The 17,635-nt window shown below is 31.4% G+C and overlaps 1 protein-coding gene across 24 annotated transcripts in view; it reads right to left on the reverse strand.

The window, feature by feature from the left end:
- msn (serine/threonine-protein kinase msn) overlaps positions 1 to 17,635 on the reverse strand; it is a 70,353-nt gene that overhangs the window by 40,151 nt on the left and 12,567 nt on the right. For all 24 annotated transcript variants that reach the window (XR_013881644.1, XR_013881645.1, XR_013881642.1 and 21 more), the window contains exon 7: positions 7,222 to 7,279. Coding sequence is in view for 1 of the 24 variants with exons in the window: in XM_080168828.1 (XP_080024954.1) it covers positions 7,222 to 7,279 (58 nt within the window). In the remaining 23 variants the exon portion in view is untranslated. The remainder of the gene's footprint in view (positions 1 to 7,221; positions 7,280 to 17,635) is intronic.

The raw sequence follows: 17,635 nt of genomic DNA on the forward strand, positions 1-17,635 counted from the left end.
GGCATGAGTAATCATTGGTGGGTTTACTCCACCTTCTTTTTTCTAGCTTTGCTAAAAATGTATGTAGTCTTTCTAGTTTATTAATGGACATACACAAAGATTATTAAAATCTAATGTTTATACAATACAGAAGATTTTTATCCTTTTAAAAGTAAAATTATTCTTTATCCACAAAAATATGTACGTCTGTAATAAACGTTTTGGTTCTTAGCCATACTGAAAAATCAAGTATAGCATCGTATTAAAAACAATTTCCCACAAATATTAAAATTAAAAGCATAAAATTATTACTAGTTCAGTTACTGTTTGCCTGGGGCTTACAAAACTGGTTTCAATATCATAGTTTTTCATTTCAATATCCGCGGAAAGCTATAGCACTATTCCACAATTTATTTAATATGCTATTGAGAAATATTAGCAGCTATGAAAAAACATTTCATAGCCACCTAACTTCTTATTACAGGACAAGTTTTTAAGGGGTAAAATTCCCATCCAATCTAAATGAACCCCCCCCCCCCCCCCCAAACTAGAAAGATAAAATCATCCTATAATATAAATAAGAAATAAGTTTGTTTTGTTTGTAACTTAAGATTTCAATAACTGCTGAACAGATTAAATTCTTGAGTTTAGACAGCTAAATCGTACTGTTACAGGAATCATCGTGCAAAGTTTGATGTCTATTGGACAATTCTAATATGCTTAAATTAACGATAAGAGCTAACCGTTATGTACGGACGAATGGAGAATTCCTAATTATAGAAAAGGTTCGCCTTTAAAAAGAGGGAGGGGCGATGAAAGGTCATAAATACTGGGAAATTGTTTGTTTTTATTATGATTGTGAAAGATTTCTTGCTTGAAAATAAATATCAGATTTAAATAAGGAACAAATTTTCTAATAAACGAATTGTAAAATTGTACATTGATTAAAAACAGATTTTAATTTTAATAGTTACTGCAAGAAAGGAACCTTTGTCTGTAAGACCTAAAAATGTGAGATAGACAGTTAAATGGCAAAGGCATTCCTTTTATTCTAATTTCTATTATATTCTAAAACATGCAACAATGTTTTAAACATATCTCCATATGTTTTTTATTTAAATTTGTCCATTCCTGATTAAAATCTTATTTAACAAAGACGCGCCTAGTAAATGCAGGGAGAGAGAAGACTTTGTTTATTACACTAGTCCTTACAACTTTAGGGCTTCGAAACTGATTAATATCCGCTTAATTAGAACCGGTTATAAGCCATAATGAAAAATCATGTATAGCATCCTATTACAGACAATTTTCTATGAAAAAAAAAAACAAAAAAAAACATAAAATTAATACCAGTTTAAATAACTTCTCGGAGCTAACCAAACTGGCATTGATGATATAATTTTTCATTTTAATATCTGCGGATAGCTGTCTACGATACGATGCGCTAAATAATATCAACAGAGTCTTTCTTAGAGAATTAAATGAATAAAGATGATAAGTATTTTATTGCTTTACAACAAGAAATACCAGGGATAAAGGAATAGGAAAATGGACAAAAAAAGTGTTTCCAAAAAATTTTATAGGTCTGCCTTTGGTAGCTAATAAAATGGATAAAAAAGAGATTTGCATAGTTTAACTTTTATTGTAGAGTTTCTGAATATAGGGGTTTAAAGGGATAAGACAATGGCCGATTAATTAATATACATCTTCAATGATAATACACAAAAACTAATTAAAATTCAATTCAAGTCCTAAGATTTTAAGCCAACGAATAATAAACGTTATTATGAAACTTTGTGGACTTGTGTAATAAACAGACCAATGTCCCCTCCCTGGATATACACAAACAAATTTTATTTAAGCAAAAACTTGATTATTATTAATACATTTGAATTTAATTCATTTTTTATTCAAACCTTTATTGATAGAAATGAAGCTACTCTTTTTTTGCTTTACACTGAAGTGTTTTATATTAATTTTTGACAGAAAAACGTTTAGGGCGATTTAGAAAAAAGATTCATTAAAATCATTTTTCATAATCCACAATTTTTTTTTGAGATTTCCCACGAAGTTTCTACCGAGCATTTAAACCCTCACGTTATTTTTGAAATTTTTCAATTATAAGGAGAGGTATTTTTTCTTTATAATTATAACCCTTACGGGGGAACCTGACCCCGCAGGGCTATACAGTACCCGATAAACAAACAAAACGCTATCCTATCCCTCTTAATTTTTTAATTTATTTGAAAATAATGGGGTAATTTGTGATCGCCTTGCACTTTGAGGGAAACCAATACAAATCTTATAGAAACTAAAATTTAGTTTTCATGATATTATTTGATTGATAATTATGATAAACGTTTTAGCCCCAAGACTAAGAATTTTTTGTATTAAATAAAAAAAGGGAAACAAAATTTAGAGTGATTTTTAACAGATTTTCCAGTTTGTTTTCAAAACCGATTAATATCCGCTGATTTAGAATCGGTTATAATAAGCAATACTAAAAATCTTTTCCACGCATGTTAAAATGAAAATCGTAAAATAAATTGGCCAAACAAAACTGGAATCAAACTTATATTGTTTTATTTTACTATCCGCGGAAAGATCTCTATAATAAGATTGATAAATAACTATGCTTTGACAGTAAAATTATATTAATTTTAAAAATATCTTAAATCGAAATACCTTCTCTAAAATTAACTCATTTTCCCTAAAATTTTGGGTTATATAGATAATACGTAGATTTTCACTAACGGTTATTTTTTTAAATTTTCAAATTCATGAAATCTTAGAAATAAAATTATTCGAAATCTGCAAATATATATCTCTAAAACAGCTGGTCTCAAGGAATTGTGCTTTTCATAGATTCTTTCTTGACGTATTTGGATGGTTTTAAGCTATTTTCAACTTAGAGATTTGGGATTAACACTTTATACAACGGTGAAAAACGTTATTATTTTTATAAAATAAAAACTACAAATTCACAGGGAGGGAGGAGACATTGTGCTGTTTATTAAACTAGTACCCAAAGTCTTATAAGAACGTTTTCTTATTCATTAGCTAAAGAACATTGGGGACTTATTTTGATTGATTGATTCATTTAGTTAAGTGTCCAAACGTTTCAACCACTAATTGTAATCTACAAAAGTAGTAATTTTGTATATAATTATTAAGGATGTACATCAATTTATCGCCTATTGTCTTATCACAAAGTACATCACAAGGCAACAGGTTGTTTTTGTTTGTTCATTAAGGTTTTACGCTTATTAAGTCTTTGGTCCTCCTATCAAATTTTAATATATTAATTGGGTTTTGATATCCAATCAGCCCATTCAGGACAAAACCACTTTCTTTGGTAGCGAAGTTAGCCTGACATTCACAATGTCCGTCCGTCTTTTGGGAAACAAGATTTTCTCCTATTTAATATACACTGTTGCACGGCCAGATGAAAAAAGTTTATTTTAGTGTTAGGCAAAAATGACTTTGCAATTGTATTAGTAAGTACGTCTAATAACACCCTTCGCTAATTTTAAAATCCAACTAAATCTTATTTTTGAGAAAATTACCTAGATTTGAAAATTTTAAGTTCAATTTTCATCCCCTAGGAGTTACCTAACAATCATAACAAAAAAAAGCAAAGATAATTGATTTAAAATTTTAAACAAGTTTGCCCTTATAAAGTTCTTCATAAAACCTCTCTTGAAGGGAGTTAATTAATGGCCATTTTTATCAGTTGCTTTGCTAATGTCACGGAAATTCAGCCTTAAACAAATCATATACAATATATGTATAGAGTGGTTTTATGAAAGACTTCATAAAACCACTCTAGTATGAATTAGTAGTAAATAATTAAAAAGTATGAATATTTGTTTTTTTTCTTATCATGGATGAGTGTAGGTAAGCTCTTAGGGGCTGAAATTTGAACTTAAAAATTTCAAACTTAAATTTTTCAAAAATTAGATTTAGTTGGATTTTAAAATTAGCGAAGGGTGCTATTAGACGTGCTTACTGATACAATGAATTGCAAAGTCATTTTTGCCTAACACTAAAATAAACTTTTTTCATCTGGCCGTGCAACAGTGTATAGACAGCTGAAATTTTGTATGGATTCCATATACGAAACGGTCAGTTTGTCTGTCAATCATGCTTCAAGAAAACATCCAATCAGGACTATTAAAATTTTCTCTGGACCTCACTTTGTCCGCATGTCCAACCATGAATGATATGCTTCACTACTAAATGATGTTGTCATACTTGTTTTTTTAAAACAAATAAATCAACTCTATTAAGTCTACTAATACTACATAATTTACTGTAGATAGATACAAATGTTAAATGACGCAAAAAAGCAAATTTACACTCTCATACAAAAACAAGAGCTTTAAGTAGCGCAGCTAACTTTAATAAAGTAGAAAAAGTTGATATAGGTAACCAATACAATATAACAAAACAAGGATGACAATATCTATAAATACTTAAGCAATATCAAAGCTAAATAAACAAACATAAAAATATTTATTTAGAGTAAATACTCATAAGTTTCATAATATCGTTTCTTATTCGTTTGCTTAAGAACCTTGGGGACTTCTATTGGATTTTGATTAGTTGGTTCATTTAGTTGAGTGTCCAAACGTTACAAAAACTAATTGTAACCTACAGAAGGGGTAATTTTGTGTATCTTCATTGGGAATGTACAGAAATTTATTGGCATTAACTTATCCCTTAAAATCTCTGAATAGAGTAGCTTCACTTTACACACATTAACACACACAAACACACACACACAACTGTACACAAATACAGCACACTTTTACATATGAGTGTCTAAATCATATAAGGTCAATGACACTACTAACTGCTAAATCTGCATTAGTTTTTACATTTTTTGGGGCATTGCGGATTTATTTTTGTAGTTCTATGCTTATTTAGTATCGTAGCTATTTATACTTAGATTTTGCCATTATAAACGTCAATGCCGTGATATGGATCGAAAGGGATAACATGGCCAATAAATTAATGTAAATCCTCAATACTCATACAAAAAAGTACCCTTTTGTAGATAAAATTATTGGTTGAAAATTTTGATACTATTAGTTTGGAATAGGGTTGGGCCGGATATCCGGTGTGGCCGGATATCCGGCCGGATATTCGGCCATTTTCAATATCCGGCCGGATACCGGATATTGAAACTATCCGGCCGGATATCCGGCTCTCTAATTTTTTATACTTTACACCAAAAATCTCTGCTTTTTAAAATCTTAAATGGCTATAATTTTCTTATTATTGAAGGTAGAAGAACATTTTTTCTGAATAAGTTTAACTTTATGTAAATTTACTAGCGGCTTCGCCCCTAGCCTCTAGGGGCTTTGCCCCAAGAGGTGATAAAAAAAAAAATTATGGCGAAAATCGAAAGGACCTTGGAAATCTCCTTCAAAAAAAAAAAAAAAAAAAAAAATGGGGGGGGGGATTTTTTGGTTTTTGGGGGGGTTAGGGGTGTCCCACCCCCCAAGAAAATAGCTTAAAACCACCACAGGACTAATAGGTAGATACCCTGAAGAGTAGAATCCGATCGGTTCAGTGGTTACCGAGATCTTAAGGGACAGACAGACAGACGGACAGACAGACGGACAGACGGACAGACGGACAGACATCGTTCTACTTTGTATTATAGATATAAGATTTCTGAAGAATTTTTTTGTACTACTTTAATATCTGGTAATTTGGCCGGTTATTCGGCCGGATATCCGGTAATTTGGCCGGATAACCGGATATTTGCCGGATATCCGTCGTTGGCCGGATATCCGGCCGGTTACCGGATATCCGGCATTTGAAATCGGCCGGATATCCGGTATCCGGCCAAAAAAGTATCCGGCCCAACCCTAGTTTGGAACCAACCAATCAAAATTTAATAAAAATACCCGAAGTTTCAAAGCCGATGAATAAGATAACGTGGTTATAAAGCTTTAAGTTCCATTGTAATTAACAAACCAATGTCCCATCCCTCCTTGGCCATTCATTATCATGTTTCTATTTAATTCTTACCCTGCCCCTCCCCCCCTTCAATTTATTTGCTTTACTAATACGTAAAAAATAACTTTTTGTTTAAAATTCCAATCCTTAAAAACTAAAAATATACAAGGGTAAAAAATGTTAACTATTCCAGTATTTAAATTTATTCAATTTAAAATTAATTGAAAGGCATGTTAATGTTGTTTAGTAGGTAATTAGTAACTGTGTTGTAGTAGGGTAGGAAGGTATCGTCATAAAATCACTGAATTCAAAGACAGACAAGTTCATAAATATTGAAATTTATCTCCATAATTAAATACTGAGGCGTGCAAAGGGGGATGTTATGCATTGACGGGATGGTATCAGGGATCTAAAGGAATAAGACAATTATCAATAAATTAATTTACATTTTCAAGAATTTTACACAAAGTTATCCCTTCATTCGATTAAAATTAGTGGTTAAAATAATTGGAAACTCAATTTAATGAACAAACCAATCAAAATTCGATAAAAGTCCCCAAAGTTGTTAAGCCAATGAATAAGAAAACATTATTATAAAACTTTGGTGACTTTAAAATAGGCCATAAGTCCCCTTCTGCACACTTCTGATTGTATTATAACATCAATTTTGCTATGTTTCGAAATAAAATAATGTTAATCCAGATCATTCAATAAACAAAGAAATTATTACCATATTACATTATTCTATAGGAGATAGAGGTTATGAAAAAGTTTCCATACTAAATATTCATATTATTTATAACAGCTTTCTCAGTCTTTTTCGAATGAACGTCTTTATTAGCAATGCAGTGTTTAATTATCTTTCCTGTCTGTTTTAATTATGCTTCTAAATTCTATTAAATATTATATTTAACTTTTCCTCTAGTCAAAAATAAAGCTATGCATGAGTTTTTGCTTGTTTTTTTTTATAGTTAGCATGGCGATTCCTGTGAAAGTTAGGTACATTGAACCATTTTAAAAAAGTAGTTTTTTTGATTCTTGGAATAGTGATTCCTAAATCTGTCGACATGGTACACAGTTATAGGCGAGGCATCTCAAGTAAATATGTTCTTGAACAGTATTTTATAATATCTAATTTACAATTTTGTGTTAATTTCTAAGTTCTGACAATCTCAGTTATTGTTAATGTTCTTTTGTTTAATTTTGAAGCTTCACTTTTATGGTTTTGTCATAAATTTTTCTCTTTTGAAATTGATAGTAAAGGTATCTTACCTAAATCTGTAACACTACCAGCCCCACAATACTCCATTACTAACCATAGCTGGTCATCCTAAATAGATAGATAGATAAATGGATGGATTAAGGTAAGACTAGATTGATAGATAGATACATAAATAGATGATAGATAGATGGACTAAATGATAGATAAATGGATTACTCCATTACTAACCATAGCTTGTCATCCTAAATAGATAGATTAATACAGATAATAGATTGATATATAGATAGATTAATAGATGGATAGATAGATACATAAAAAGATGATAGATAGATGGATTAAAAGCCCCACAGAACTCCATAACAAACCATAGCTGGTCATCCTAAATAGATAGATAGATGGATATAGAGATTTATCGATAGATAGATGGATTGAAAAGATGATTATCTAATTGATAAATGGACTGACAGTTTATGTAACTCTCATTAAATATCATGTACAGATAAATAAATTGTCATCGAAAATACCATTTCAAAATTAAATTACGCTTTGAAAATAGTTGCATGAATCCTCAAACATAGTTTGAAATTGATAGGATGATTCCAATATATGCTTTGAACAATATACATTTGAACAGGGATTGATTGAATGTAAATTACACTGGTACCAAAGTTTAATGACATGTTATCTTATTCAAAAGTCTTGGGTAAATTTTTGAATTTTGATTTGTTGATTTCAAACTGGTAGTTTCCAAACATATCAACAAGTAATTTTGTCTATCATCATTGGGGATACATACATATAAAATCATCCATTGTCTTATCCATTGAGATCCCTGGATTTTAATTTAAAATTGTTATGCAATTAAACAGTGGGAAGAAATTCTATGGTAGAATCTTATATAATTTTCATATCAAAAGAATTATTAATTCTGAAAAGAAAATGAAATCAAAAGAACAAGGATGACAACACCAAAAACAACGAAGTTGTATTGATAAATTAAAAACCACAAAACAGGGATCTTAAGGGATAAAACAATAGATATACAGCTCTAATGATGATAAACCGAATTAACCCTTATGTAAAGAAAAAGTTTTAGTTTGCCATCAAACCACCAATTCAGGATTTGATAAAAGTACCCAAGATTTTTAAGCCAACTAATGAGAATAGTTTAATACTTTGGGTACCAATATAATTTACAGTTCAATGTCCCCTTTTTCCCTGTATAGGGTAGAGTTTATTTTAGACCCATTTATAAAGAAGTATATCTCATTATTCATTAATTTTAGCCTTTTATACAGCTTTATGTCATTATTATAGAGTTGTTACGCTTACAAGGTAGGACTCTTCCTTCCATCTATATGTCCAACTATATAGAATTGCTTCGCTTATTTAAAGTACAAAACCATAAAAATGAATTACAAGGATTAACTTGACAAAAAACAGATATTTTATTAACCAAAATAGGATAGATATTGTGGTAGGTGCGCATTCACTTACGCAAAAGTATCATTTTTCAATCCAACCAAAGTCGCATACCTAATAAATTCACGCATCATCAAAAACAATGGATAAGAAAATACATGGATATTGTGACAGGGTAAAGTTATCGTCAATCTAGGATGCTAACATGGAACTCATTCATTGGTCAGTTCATTCATCCGGTTGAAGGGTATGATATGGGGTAAAGGGCAGGGAGTAAGGGAGGGGACAATGGGCAATCAATTCAATTTAAGAGTTTTCAAAGAAAGGCCATGAAATCCAGATTGATCCAGAAAATTTGGAGGAAATTGTAAAGGGATTGTTAATAAAATCTAGAAAACCATAAACTAAGAAAAAAGTTCCAAGAAAAAAAAGCAATCATTTGAAAATTAGATTATCAGTATTACAGACTGATATAACCATTCTGTAATTTATTACAAGAAAAATCTCCCTTGAACTCTCCAGATGACAGGGAAAGGAAAAGGGAGGTGGGGGCAAGGGGCAAAGGACATGAACAGGGAAAAAAGGGGCAAGCAGGCATGTAGGGTAACTTCTAGCTGGCTGGGCAAAAATATTACCCACACCCCTTCCTGCCCCTTTTTATTCTGTTTATTTCCCTTGCCCCCACCTCCCTTCTCCATTTCCCTTTCTCGTCTGCTTTAAAAAAGGAGGTGGGGGAGAAGGAAGTGAAATAGAGTATAAGAGGGGGGCAGTGTATTTATATTTAAACTACTCTGTCTGCTATATTCAAAACTAACATAGCAAGTAGCAGCATTTCTTGCGCTAATACCCAAACTCAGTCAGAAACTGCTAAATTCTTGCACATTCCCTTTAAGCCAGTACCATAAGTCTGAGTCTCCTAAAAATTGAATATTTGATCCATTGTCCCCTCCGTTACTCCCTGGGTAAAGGGGGTTGATAGGGTGAAGTATTTTTTTTCTGCCTGCTGAGAGTTTCACTTTATTAGAGAAAATCAAAATCTGGTGTAATATATCCATTCCCTAACATTGTTTTGGCTATTTTGCAATTATAACAAATATAAAACTATATGTGGATATGTTAATATGCGGAATTCTATGCACACCTAGAATGATAGGAGTAGGAAAAACTATCCACAAATTAAATACCACGAATTCATTTCAAAAGATGCTAGTGTTCATAGATTATTCTATAAAATAATCAAAATATGGCTACATTTATATATTGCAAGAAATTTTTAATCCATGTTTCCTAGAGGCAGGATCCAAAGCGAACAAACTTCAAAAGGATTATTGAATAACAATATGAACATGTGGTAAGAAAAGTTCATGCCCCAATTGCTGTACATTGGGACATAGTGTAGATATTTAGCTAGTGCTATCCCATAAAAGAGCCTAGTCAAGCAAAGAAAATTACTCACTCAATTATTTTACAAAGTCCATGAATTTAAACGAATAATACTATATCTGTCAATAAAACAAGAAATTAGATTATCTGCACTGAAAAAATAGTACCAAAGTCTACTTTTAATTACATCATACCACCACCATGATGTGAAAATATAAAAGCTATTTCTCAAAGTAGAATTCAAGAATCACAGTCTAATTTTCCTATAAATTAGCCATTAACTTGATGTTCAATATATAACCCATGTTGATAAAGAAACCACTTCTTTAGTGTACATTTCAGATTAAAATTTAAGTTTAAACTGATCAAGCTAAATGGGACTATGCACGAATGAGTGCAAGTTATTTAAAGCACCTTCCAGCAGTGAATCTGAAATATTTTTCTTGTGAATATTCTATGTTTATGTTAATTTAGTTACACCAACAAATTTGTTTCACCATGGTTTTATTTGAAAAAAAAATTTAAATGTTAAGCAATTTTTGACTCAATATCAAATGTTTTGTTGAGATCAAACTTTTGAGTCAAATGCTTAGACACAAAAGTATGATATTGGATAAAAATGTAAATTTAGAAAAAAAGGTTGTAACTTGTAATATTGTAAACAGTCTGATTAATGTACTTTTGCAATTTACAGCCTTTAATGAAATCTTGCCAAATTATTTTATTTTGCCTTTTGAACTCAACAAAACATTTAAGATTTCATCAAAAGATAATTAACATTTTCCATATAATTTCCATGGTGATAATATAATATATAAATATAATTTTTGTTTGATATAACTAAAATAATAAACTTTTTATATTCTTTAAATAAAATCTAAAATAATAGAATCCACAAGGTAATTTTTGTTTGATTTGCGATAGATTCTAAGCATTGGGAAATGAGACGCCTGGAGAATGAGGAGACACATTCAAGTACATTATGACTTGACATGCTGTCTCATGAGAGCTCCTTATAATTACCTCCAGGGTTGTCATAAAGGGCGGGCAGTTTTGGGCATCCCCCTTTTTGGGGTATGATAAAAAGGGGAGGGGGTGAAAAAAGAGGGGGGGCGGGCCTAGTTTTTAGGTGATATTCAGAGTTGTCAAATATGTCGGTCCTTTTGGGCAAATATAGACACCTCCCTGTTTTGGGGGGTGAAAAAAAGGGGAGGGGTTAAAAAAAGAGGGGGGGGGGGGCAGGCCTATATTTTGGGTGATATTAATTATTATATAAATGAGTAAGCTTTTTTTGAATCTAGAGAAGGATTTTGCTAACTGCTGAAACGATATGGTTCCCCAATCCAGTGGAGCTTTAATAGGTCCTGAGATGGTTTTAGGCTATTTTATTTCTAATAATAAGTCTCAAAAAGGTTTTAGGCTATAATTTTATATCCTCTTTATATGCTTTTTACAACATTTGCCCAAAAAGGGTGCCCAAAACAACTTTTAGGCGCCCAAAACCCTTTTGGGCAATTGGGCAGCCTGTTATCGAAAAAAATGCCCAATATGACAACCCTGATTACCTCACCCTTGCTAATGATGAGAATGGCAAGTGCCCCAGCTTAAGTCAATGAATGCATTCTCCTCAGGAGATTCAGGGGTATGTTTGTTTAATAAACTTGATAATTAGGTATACAAACTACCCAACCTCCCTTTTTCTGCAACTAGGGGGGGAGGTTGCATGTATTGATAGGAGAATATAAGACAATATTTTGTGTTAGCAACACTTTGGGTTTTGGCTCAAATTCTTATAACCTTAACTCAGTGCATTACCACAGAGCTACAGTGCTCCCCGGAAAGTCCTTAAAATTACTTGGTCTCCTTAGTGCAGAGTGCTTGATTCAATAAGAGAATTTACAAATGGATGTTTGCACAAAGTTATAGCCTCTAGAAATGTACAAGAAGCAGGTGCAGATTTAAATAACAGAAGTTACCACTATGACAAAATTTTGGTTTGACAAGAAAGGCACTGCTTAGAATCATACTCTTGAGAGATTAAACAAGAGCATGAATGAGAAGTACAATAATCCTAAGGAGATAAAGAGTAACATAAACAAAGATCATAGATTGATTCCTGACATAGCAGTCACAGCAAACTACATGAAAACAAAAGTTTGAATGAAACCTTGAAACTAAGTCCCATTCCTCCTTTGCCATGTCCAGTAATGATGAATATTTTGTAAATAGGCTATAATAGAGGAATTGTAATATATATCAACAAAGTGAACCAGTTATGAACAATGTTTTCTGTGAAGGAACTGCTAACAATGTCAAGATTAAAGAAGTTACAAGAATTAGCATTAAGATTAGTGATTTGCTCATACAAACTTTACAGAGCAGACTTAGAGACTTGATGAGAGTAATGTGGCAACTACCAAGATTAAACAATTCTTGGATCAAAATTCTGAAATGATTGTATTTTACTAACATTCCAATGAAATTAACAATGCCTAGACAATGCATTGGTAAACTTTAAAACTGAAAATTGGTCAACAGAATACAATGAGGATGCTAAAACTCTTGTTAGCTCAACACTGTTCATAAAGAAGGAACTACTGCAGTATCTTCAGACAAAATTTTCCAAAGGAAGTAATATGCAGATAATTAATTGTAAAAGATAAATGAGAAACAGTGTTAACTGAAATTGGTTGTGAAAGTATTGATCAAGATATGGACACAAGCTTATCATCTTGCTTAAGAATACTACAAAATTTAGTTATTAACAAAACTCTTGGAATTAATCAATGGTTAACATAAATGAATTGTATCAGATAGTTTCAGTGAGGCTGGAAATGAAACAGCAATACAGCATGAAGTTGAAACTCTACAGAAATAAGAGGAGAAAACAGCGGAAAAGGAAGTCCAAGAGAGAAGAATCAAACAGTGACAAGTATACTTGTAGCTAATAAATAGTAAACAAAGGGAGGGGTAAACAAACACAAAAGCATAACAAAATATCATCAAACTAATAAAGCTGATGAAATTTTTAAATGAGAAGCAAAGTTATGTGACAATAAATTGTGATAGAATTTAAAAACAATGAAGCCAATACAAATACAAAAGCCAATACAAAAGGCTGCAAAAATATCATTAATACTAACAGAGATATCATTGAACAAGACTTCAATGGTGACAATTAAACTGACAAAGCTTAGCACAAGACTTCAATGATGACAATAAGGCTAACAAAAATCTGATTCCACAAACATTAAAATTTATCAAAACTTAATTGATCTCTCAAGCTGTTCTAAATGCTGTTCCTCAACCCATTATTGCCTCTAAGAAGCACCTCCCCAGACGTACCATGTCTGTAATGGATGAGTAGTATCATTGGCTACAGGAAGAAAATTGTACAAGACCTCAATGATGAAAATAAAGATAAGAGAGATATCACTGTACAAGACTTCAATGATAACAATGAAGCAACAGAGATACCATTGCACAAGACTTCATGGATGGTGAAGAATCTGTGATAAATACACAAACATCTGCCATAAAATTATAATATTGAATTATTTAAGAGACCCAAACCAGGATATATATGAAACAGATTTAATACCAAACAGAAATGATTCAGTATATTTCTTCAAGCTGAAAGCCTTAGAATTTTTTTGAAAACGTTTGTGTGTGGATGGGATGGCTGCTGGATGTAAGGAAAACACAATTCCAGATATTATCCACAGTGGAATAGAGCTGATCTCTTTGAGAGATTGCTGAATGCATCTAATATGAAAAGATGTAAAGACAGCTACTGATGGAAAGCTGAAAGAAAGCTTCCTGCATCTTGTAGTAATAAATGCTGGCAGCAAAGAGGAAATTTATATAATGTACAGGAGGATAGCATGCAGTACTAATTTTGAAAACCCAACAATGATCAAGGACCCTACATTGATACAAGGGCAAGAGGCTGTCACCATACAAGGAAGAGTGCCTTAGCAGATCTAAGTATTTGACCAGCAGTAGTGCGAGAAGCAAGACACAAAAGCTGAGGGTGTGGTGGCAGTTTTGATGGCTACTATGTCCAAAAAGTCAAGCTTAAGATTAAAGTAACCTCTGAACTAAATGAGTTCTTCTTTCAGACAATCAAGATACTGTTCCTGCAGTGGTTTTAGGCTTTTATTTAGTCTATTTTTTGTATTTTCTTTTTAAATTTATTTAATATTATAAAATTTAAAAAGTATATTTTTCAGTAACAATATTTTTTATAATTTTTTTTATTTTGTAGTTATGTTTTAAATATTTTTTTAAATATTTTTTTAAAATATTTTTTTTTAAATGTTTTTTTTTATATTTTCTATTTTTTTTTTAAATTCAAATTTCTTTTAATTTCATTCCTTTCCCGTCAATTTAAAAAAAAAATAAATAGGACAAATCTCACAAAAGCTAGAGACAAACTATTTTTATGTAAAACATTCAAAAAAGGAAATATTTAAAAGACATTTTTCTAAAACCAGTGATAAAGGATTTGAAATTATTATCATTTAGCAGGGATCTTAGGGGATAGGATAATGGACGATAAATTGATGTAAAACCCCAATGATGATAACCAAAATTACACCTTCTGAATTTAGGACACAACAAATTAGGAATTTAACAATAAAAATCAAATAGAAGAAACCTTAGTTTATAAGCCGACAATTTAAAATGTGCATTTAAAGCTTTGGACACTAGTGTATTTTACAGTCTAATGTCCCCTCCCTCCCTTCATTTTAGTAGTTAAGCTAGCTATCCTTTATAATTTGTTTTAAATAGTAGGCAACAGAAACTATCTTATTTATCAACGTATTGTAAACATTTGGTCACTTACATGACCAAATTAAATATTCTATTTTACGAAAATGTCACAATTAATGATTTACTTACATTACCAGATGAAATTGCACTACTTATGAACATAAAAAATCAAAATAGTACTCCATATTATTTAAGGCAATTGATCTATCCCTATATACAAAATGAAAAGCTATCAAATATCCTGTTAAAAGTAACAAAGGCTTTGTGTTAAGTAAAAATATTCAAGTTTGAAAATCCTTATTGAAGGACATTTCATGTTTTTTCTAAGCAAAGCTTTTCTATTATTATAGACAGTCCGATTGTCAGTAACTGACAGATTTAATCATTAGAATTGTACTGATTTCAAACTTGATATGATGATTCCTCAAACATTTAGGTAAAATTAAAAGGCTTAGAAATTCTTAAAGTATGGGTAAAAAGTAGAATTTATTTAATATGTTAACTTTTTAAATGAGGATTCCTAAAACGATTAAGCACCATGTTATAAGCAAAGCATATCTATAAATAATAATTTGGAAATATTTAGATGACGACAGAAGATGTTAAGCTTATGATTCATAAAAAAAAATCTGCAAGAAAAAACATAAAACCTCAAGAAACAAAGAAGGGAAAAAATGACCTAATTCCTGTATATTTATCATATAATAAATGTATAAATTAGTGATGGGAATCCGAATCCGGAATCCGAATCCGGAATCCGCCCAATTTTCGGCCAATTTTGGAATCCGAATCCGGAATCCGTTTTTTAAAACGGATTCCGGATTCTAAATTGGTTGGCTAAAATTACCGTCTTTTTTCTTACAACTCCCTCTGTTTGAAGGCAAAGATCAAAAAAAAATTTCTACATAACAAATTTTAATAATTACTAATGTGATGTAAATGTTTTAGTTATGCTGGAAGTCAACACTTAAAACAAATCAAGGCTTCAACCAAGTAACATAGTGATAAATTAACGAAAAAAGCTATCCCTCTGTGACGGACGGCCTTTTAAAATACTGCTAGAATCCGGAATCCGAATCCGGAATCCGCCAAAAATAAGAATCCGGAATCCGCAAGAATCCGTCACTTTTTTTGACGGCTTCCTTCAGAATCCGGAATCCGAATCTGGCCCAAAAATTCGACGGATTCCCATCCCTAGTATAAATAGATAGATATATAGAGAGCAAAAAGTTCCAATTAACGTAAATAAATATGACCTAGCTTTTCATAAAGGCCTCTGTTAAATTTGAACAAGGACAATTATGTAGCGCAGCAATAAAAATTTAATTACCGTATTTCACTAGATTACGTACGTTACCCTAGAATGATAATGCTACCTTATTTATTGACGGATTTTAAAATATCGTATTTTTCGAAGATGCTAATTTATGTGATTTATTGAAAATATCCCAACATATAAATATGCTTTTAGCTTGTTATTGCTGCGCTACTTATGAAAATAATAGTATCTTTAATGATAACAGATGCATAAAAAATTATGACAGCATCCATAAATGTAAAGCTGGGATAATCCTAGTTTAGGAGTGGACATACCCGGTATCATGAAAATTAAACCCCCCCCCGGGGGTATGCATCTATTTTGACACCCGGTGTGTATCAAAATGGATACCCCCCGTATGCATCATTTTTGACCCCCAGTAAATATCAAAATGGACACCCCCCTATATATCAATATGTAGGGGGGTGTCCGTTTAGACATATACCGGGTGTCAAAACCGACACATACAGGGGGGGGGGGTCAAGTCTATTGAGGTCATTCCTCGCGCGAATTTCCTCCAGACTAATGATCATCTTTGACCCCAATTCTTTTTCAAAGAGGGGAAAGGGTTGGTTAAGAGTGGTTAATACCTTGTTAAGGACTAGATAGAAGTAGCAGGAGGCTCTGATCACATATAAAAGATGATTAAAATGATAAAAGTATAGGATAAAATAGTTTGGCCTTTGTTTATAAGTGTTTTTTATGTGTTTTTAATGCCTGTATGGTCATATTGTAATTTGGCAAGTCTAAGTTTCCTTAAAACTTGGAGACATCTATGTGTAAATTTTTAAACTAAACAAATATTTTAACTTTTTCTTGATTTTACTCCCAATAGATGTAAGTCCCTAGATAGAGAATTAATACAGACCAATAGGTGAATAAAAAAAAGTGATTTTTAACATTTTTTTGACTATACTTTTAAAGTAATGTAATGGCTATAGAATAACGGCCTTTTTTGCTGTTTTCAACGTTGTTTTATCGTTAAAATCGTCAAATTTAATGCTATTTTTAAGCTAATTTAATAGGTACAGATAAAAACCAGTTTTGAGAGAGTTTATAATGCTGTTTTCTTATCGTTTTTAGTGCCTTTTTTACGAAAGCGATAACTTTTTTCGTATTGCTTCGATATTAATAAAATTTTTTGTGTGTACTAGAAACTACTTAAACTAACTATGTTTAAAATTTCATTGATTTATGATGAAAAACTACCGAGTAAGGGCCATTCAAAGGGGGATCGTGATTTGAGGAGATATTTTTAGTGTCATTTAGTACCTACGGACAAACATCGCATAATTAAAGGATTTTAAAGTTAAAAATCGAACACAAAGCATAACATAGCGGCGATTTTCATTTGTTTGAGGAATCTACACAAAAATTTTCAGACTCCTATCTTTATTTTAATTGTGTTTTTTTTGCAAAAAAATTTAATGTTAATTTTGTTGAAATTTAATTGATACGAAATTTAAACGTAAATAACCTACGGACAAACATCGCATAATTAAAGGGATTTAAAGTTAAAAATCGAGCACGAAGCATAAAAGAGCGGCGATTCTAAATAATTTGTT

The sequence above is a fragment of the Acartia tonsa genome, chromosome 8, assembly GCF_053477335.1.
Source record: "Acartia tonsa isolate MP-2025a chromosome 8, ASM5347733v1, whole genome shotgun sequence".
NCBI classification, from domain to species: Eukaryota; Metazoa; Arthropoda; class Copepoda; order Calanoida; family Acartiidae; genus Acartia; species Acartia tonsa.